The sequence below is a fragment of the Onychostruthus taczanowskii genome, unplaced genomic scaffold (genome assembly GCF_017590055.1).
Source record: "Onychostruthus taczanowskii isolate IOZ18803 unplaced genomic scaffold, ASM1759005v1 scaffold14, whole genome shotgun sequence".
Classification (NCBI taxonomy): domain Eukaryota; kingdom Metazoa; phylum Chordata; class Aves; order Passeriformes; family Passeridae; genus Onychostruthus; species Onychostruthus taczanowskii.
Genome location: NW_024498573.1, coordinates 15555320 through 15561518, shown reverse-complemented (window position 1 = coordinate 15561518; position 6199 = coordinate 15555320). Strand labels below are relative to the sequence as shown.

General features: G+C 58.2%; 1 protein-coding gene across 1 annotated transcript in view; it reads left to right on the top strand.

The window, feature by feature from the left end:
- Positions 1-44: 44 nt before the first annotated feature.
- The window catches only part of NRG2 (neuregulin 2), a 153402-nt gene continuing 147247 nt past the window's right edge, over positions 45-6199 (top strand). The window contains exon 1 of the mRNA XM_041397768.1: positions 45-477. Within this exon, the coding sequence (XP_041253702.1) occupies positions 54-477 (424 nt within the window). The 5' untranslated portion in view covers positions 45-53. The remainder of the gene's footprint in view (positions 478-6199) is intronic.

Sequence of the window (6199 nt, the reverse complement as noted above, 5' to 3'; positions counted from 1 at the left end):
CGCAGCCCGGCCGCCGCCGCAGGGCCGGCGGGCAGCGAGCGGCAGCCGGCGGCATGAGGCGCGACCCGGCGCCCGGCTTCTCCATGCTGCTCTTCGGCGTCTCCCTCGCCTGCTACTCGCCCAGCCTCAAGTCGGTGCAGGACCAGGCGTACACGGCGGCGGTGGTGCTGGAGGGCAAGGTGCAGTCCGTGGGCCCCCCCGCCGGCGGCAATGACAGCCGCGGCGCCGGGCCCGCCGGGGGTGTCCTGGTCAAGGTGCTCGACCTGTGGCCCCTCAACAGCGGGGGGCTGCAGCGGGAGCAGCTCATCAGCGTGGGCTCCAAGGCGCCCTGCTTCAAAGTGAAGCGCAACCACCGCTACATCTTCTTCCTGGAGCCCACCGAGGAGCCGCTCGTCTTCCGCACCGCCTTCGCTCCGCTCGACACCAGCGGCAAGAACCTCAAGCGGGACGTGGCGCGGATCCTCTGCGCCGACTGCGGTACGGGCCGCGCCGCGGCGGCGGGGGGCGGCGGGGGGCGATGGCGGAGCGGCGGCGGGGGGCGACTACATCTTCTTCCTGGAGCCCACCGAGGAGCCGCTCGTCTTCCGCACCGCCTTCGCTCCGCTCGACACCAGCGGCAAGAACCTCAAGCGGGACGTGGCGCGGATCCTCTGCGCCGACTGCGGTACGGGCCGCGCCGCGGCGGCGGGGGGCGGCGGGGGGCGATGGCGGAGCGGCGGCGGGGGGCGATGGCGGAGCGGCGGCGGGGAGCGCTGGCCCGCGTCCCGGGCAGCCGCGGGGCGACAGGTCCGTACCGCTCGGACCTGAGGGGGACAGGTGCCCGGCGATCACCCCCCACTTCACTACCGGTGGGCCCCGGGAGCCGCGCCTGCACCGGGGGAGATGCGGTGCGATGCGATGCGATGCGATGCGATGCGATACCATACGATGCGTTCCGCGCGGCCCGGCAGCCGCAGCCGCGCTCCCCCCATCCCCCGGCCCCGGGGCTCCTCGCTCGCCCGGCTCAAGGTCCCGCAGCCCCGGCCCGGCGCCGCGCCAGCAGCGCAGCCCCGGGCCCGGTGCGGGGAGTGCCCGCAGCCCGCGGCCGCCCGGCGCTCGGCGGTGCCGCGCGGGAGCCCGCGGTCTGAGCGCGGTCCCAGCGCCCCTGTGCCTCTCCCCTCGGGGGCCTCGGCCGTGGCAGCCCTGCCGGGAGAGCTGCCGGCCTGCGGGGGCTCCGGTGACTCCGGCCGCGACCCCCGCCCCGGGCGCGTTCCCTGCTGCGGAGGGGCCGGGCCCGGGATGCGGGGCTGGGACAGGGCAGCGCTCCAGGTGTGCCCCAAGAGCCGGGAAGTTTTGCGTCTTCCAAAATAACGGCCTTGCGGGGGGAAGTTGGTTTTTCTTTTGTTCGTTCCGCGCATTTCGGTGTCTCCGATCACGGCTCTCGTGCGGTGGCTTGTGCTGCTCTTCCAGCACCTCTGGAAATGCAGTTATGAAATTACTTCAACGGGAAGTGCCCACCGGAGCGTCCCTGCTTTTGTTCCTGGATTTTCCTTGCTGTCCTCTGGCAGGTGAACACCTGCAAAGGGCTGGGCGGTGGGGACCGGGCGAGGACAATGCCTGCATTTTCCCAGGGTTTGGATCTGAGCTGACAAAAATGCACGGCTGGCCCTTCATCCAGCCTGAATGCTGGATACTGTGTCACAAAATCTGGGGAAGGATGATGTGAAGCTGGAGAGCTCTGAGTGCTGTGCCCTCAGCAAGGGTTTGAATTCCTCGTGTTTGCTGTGTTACGAGGATATACAGGGTGCAGCTCCAGGGAATCCAGGCTCCCCACTCAATGTCAGTACACTGCATCCTCATCAGGTTAATTGGCCTTTTGCCTCATTAAAAGCAAGGTACTTTGTCAAGTTATACTTAGCTCTGTAATGACCGTATGTGTACCGCTCTGTGGTGGTTGTTGCTGTGTTATTAGCTGCGTGTTTCTGGGGCAAATACTCTGCTATTCGGGACTGCTGACCCCGCATTGTGAAAGCTAGACCTGTCTCTTTTTTTAGTTATCCAAAAGATAAATTTAGAAGCTTGCGTTTCCTGGGAGAAAGGTGGAACCTTGCATATCATAATATGTTGTTGAGGAAAATGGGCTAGGACTGTGTGCAAGAAAACTAATTTGGGAGACACTAATTTCATGTGCATCTGTATATGGGCCATCGTGGACAGAGAGGATTCAGTGAAAGAGCTGTGGTAGAGACAAGAGGAAAGTACATGTGGGGATTTCTCAGGACTGTGGTCTCATTGTCAGGGGAAAACACAGCAAAAGGTATGTGTCTTTTATTGTTTTTAATTTTTTTTTTTTTAAATCAAAAAGGATTCTGAACTCGTGCATCTCTGAGCAGCAGGGTTTGACTTGAAGGGGAATGGAGGCTGCTCCGTGGCATCCTGGCTCAGGTCCAAAGTGTTAATGTGTGGGCTGATGTAACAACAAGTTAAGGATTGTCATTCTGTCGTGACACCTCCTTGGAGCTGATGCTTTTGTTTCTGTGTGGCTCTGACGGGCTCCCTGGCTGAGGGACACTGCAGATTTGTGGGAGCCTTGTCTCAGCAGAGCTCGATGGCAGATTCCAAAGGAAAAATAAAATCTGGTGGTTGGGAAATGTCATAGCTGTGGTTTGGTTTGGTGATGAAGATGAAATGGGAGTCTCAGCTTGCTGAACTGGTGGTTCCCTGAGCACTTCATGCTCTTGGTCCATCTGTGAGGTTACTTCTGAAGGTGACTTTCCTGGCAGGATTTTCTGATTTGTAGCACCTGAGCTGCTGGAAAGGTGTGTGAACTGGGAACCCACAGTTTGCCTTCCTGCTCTGTGGCTTGTGCTGGGAGGGGAGATGCAAAAGGATGCAGGGGTATTTCCCATTCTTGCTGCTCATGGGGGTGTTGAGAACACCAGAGCTGGCAGGGGGTGAATGTCTGGGCACAAGGAGCACTCTGAGGGACAGTTGGGCTGCAGCTGTGTGAGGGATGTTACAGAGCTGGGAGACAGAAGCTGAGGTCACTTCTGAGTGGGAAGGGAGGACCTTGTGGCACTGATCACTCCAATTCCCCCACTTCCAAAGATGGAGGCCTCACAGGACCATCTTCTCCCTGCTCTGGCTCTGTGCCTGGGTCTGTTTTCCAGTGATTCATCCCCTTCTCACTGGCTAAGATGCTGTGTGTCTCCTGCTCTTGCTGCGTGCCAAGGTCCGGGAAGCGATGCAGGACTAGACCTGTGATGGGAGCATCCATGTCTCTCTCCAAGGAGCAGTCTCTGCTGTTTGCACATCTCACTTGGAGGAGAGAAAGTGGGTGCTGAAACTCTGCATGGGACCCAGACCCTCTCTGTGCAGAGCCAGGAGGACTGAGGTGAGAGAAGGATGGCCTGGGGTGTGGGGGACAGAACAGGAATGCCAGTCTGGTGCCTGCTGTGTGTGGGTTCTGAGCTGGGCTGCTTCTTGTGCGCCCTCTGGGCAGAGATCCAGGGAGGGGGATTCTCACTTTGGCCGTCTCACTGCTGGGCAGGCTCTGAAGGCTGGAACTTCCCCACCTGCAAACCCCAGAGGGGTGCAGCCTCTGCAGCTCTGCCCAGCCATGGTTTTCATCTCTCTGACACTGAGGGAGCAGCTGGTCCTGAGGCCTGGCATTCTGCAGGTCTCACCACCCACTTGTCCATCTTGAAACCTCTTTTGCACTGGGAGTATTATTGGTTTTTTTCATGCTGTTATATAACGATTCCTGTTATTGCTTCTCCTCCTGTCTCTTTTCTTTGTATCTTCTAGCTCCTTAATTTTGGATGGTCTCATATCTCCTTTGTGCCTACATGCACAGATCAAGGAGGAGGAAATAGGTGCAAGACACGGCGCTGGCTTTCACTGGTGAAGGAGCTGGTAGCATTATCCCCACTGGAACAACTCCTGATCTGAATCCAGAAGGGGCTTGTGGTCCTCATCCTCCTGGTCTTTAGGGGTAGCTTGTGTCAGCATCTCCTTCCCACTCTGCATGAGTCCTCTCTACCTGTGTGAAATATTTATGTGCAGATATTTTGTACACAGGAGAGTGGGGATTTAACCTGTCCAGGCTCCGATCTCTGCTTTCACAGAGGAACAAATGTCCTCCTGCCTCCATATGCAGGGATTTGCAAAGTAGCTTTAATTAGAGCTTGTATGTCTCCTGAAGCACTTCACCGAAAACGCTGCTGAGCTCCAGGACGAGGTCTGCCACTCGCCTGTAGGATTAGCTAGCTTAGCCTGGGCAGGTAATCTGGTGGTGGCAGATCCCTGGGAGGATTTGCAGGCAGAGGACCTGTTGTTGTAGCTGGTACTTCTTGTGAGATGAGGTATTTATTTTATTTCCAGTCCGAAGGTGTCTTGGTCCCAGTGGCAATCAGGAATGTGCTGGGGCTGTGGCATTGGCCTCAGTGGCCGCCTGATGCTGGGAGCTGTTTATTCTGGGGCCAGGTTGGTTAGAGCTGGCCTGTGAGGGGAGGAGGGAGGTCGGATTTTGAAGTGCCCGCTGGAAAATACAGCCCTTTGGATTACAGTGTAGGTGTTGCTGCCTGAAATAGCACTGGCAACTTTGGACCAGCAGCTCATGCAAAAATATCACTCTTCACTATCCTGCAGATCATTGGAAGCCAGGCAGGCACAGGGGAGGGGTGTGGGTGGGCTCTAGCCTCTGGTGATGGTACTCTCCCTTCATCCCAGGACAGCTGTGGAGCACAGAGCAGCAAAGCTGGATTTTCTCACACACCACCTTGCTAATTAGAGCTGTCTGAAACTGTTTCTCACCACCTTCAGAAAATCACACTTCTTTGGGTATGCAGAAGAGCAAAAACTTGCTTCCTTCTTGCCTTGAGTTTCTGCAGATGGGGAATGGTCACTGTGCTGCAGACAGCTTTGACCTCTCACAAGGGTGACACAGTTCTGGGTGCTCTCTCAAATCCTCTCATACAGGATTTCGTCTGGAGAGGACCTGGGGCGGCTGGGTCCTCGTGGCCAGGTCAGCTCCTTGTCTCCCAGACAAGCCATCCAGGAACTGGCAACTGGAACTGGAGAACTTTGCTCTGCCGAAGCTGCAGGTCCCAGTGTCTTCAGTGGTGCCTGACACAGAAACAGAGTTTTTTCCCTCCCAGACATGTGCCATGTGTGGAGCAAAGCCTGGCTAGTTTCTCAGTCTCCCTTTCAGAAATGTTTGAGTAAATAAAGCATCTCCCCAAGGATCTCCATGAGTAAGGTGAGACTAAAACAGCTCCTGAGTGATCCCAGCAGTGCTGATTTCTATATCTAGGGCTGCTCCATGCCCAGCCCAGGCCCCAGCTGCTGCTTGGTGGCTCTTTGTGCTCTGCCAGCTGACAGCCCTTAGATATGGGCCCTGAAGCAGAACGCCCTTTCTAAATCACAGGCAACACCTTGACTTGGGTTTGGATCTGGATCAGAAACTGGTGCATGCTTGGGAGCACAGAGGCAGTAAACTGCATCACCAGGCAAAAAGGGAGCCATGGTGTGCCACAGCTGAGCTCCCCGCTTTGTTTGAGCTGCGTAAGGTGCACCATGGGCACCAGGGCCTGGAGCCTTCACTTGGCACACCCCAAAATCTGCTGCGAAGTGCCACAAGGGATGGGTTTTGGTACCGTGCTGCTGGGCTGAGGGTGCCTCTCCCAGCAGACTGGAGGGGGTGGCCAGTTCCCCTGCGCATGTGACATGGCTCCTACGCAGAGCGGCTGCTGCTTTGCCAGGTTTGGGGCACTGCATGCTGCTGCTGGAGCCGCCTCATCTCCATTCCCCTCCTGAGTCAATGTGTGACGCTGCTGGGCGCAAACGAGAGCTGTGCTGGCCCTGGCGCGGCACCTGGGCTTCCCCAGGTCAGCTGTGCTGGCCCAGGGCAGGTGGCGGTGCAGATGCAGGGAGAAACACAGAGCTGAGCGACGCACTCGGCCAGGAGGAGCTCAGGAGACTGATCCGTGGGGGCAGCAGGTTTGGGAGGCTGCGAGCCCGTGGGCGACTCTGGTCGTCTGAGGAATTGTCACTGCAGAGGAGCCTGAGCGACAAAGTGCTGGGAGGTGAGGAAGTGCCTCCGCTGAGCCGGGAGCTGCCGGGGCTGTCTGGCAGCTCCTGTCGGTGCTCCCGTGCCCGGTGCGCAGCCCGGTCAGCGCTGCCGGGAGCTGGGCTGGGCGCAGCAGAGCTGTCAGCACAT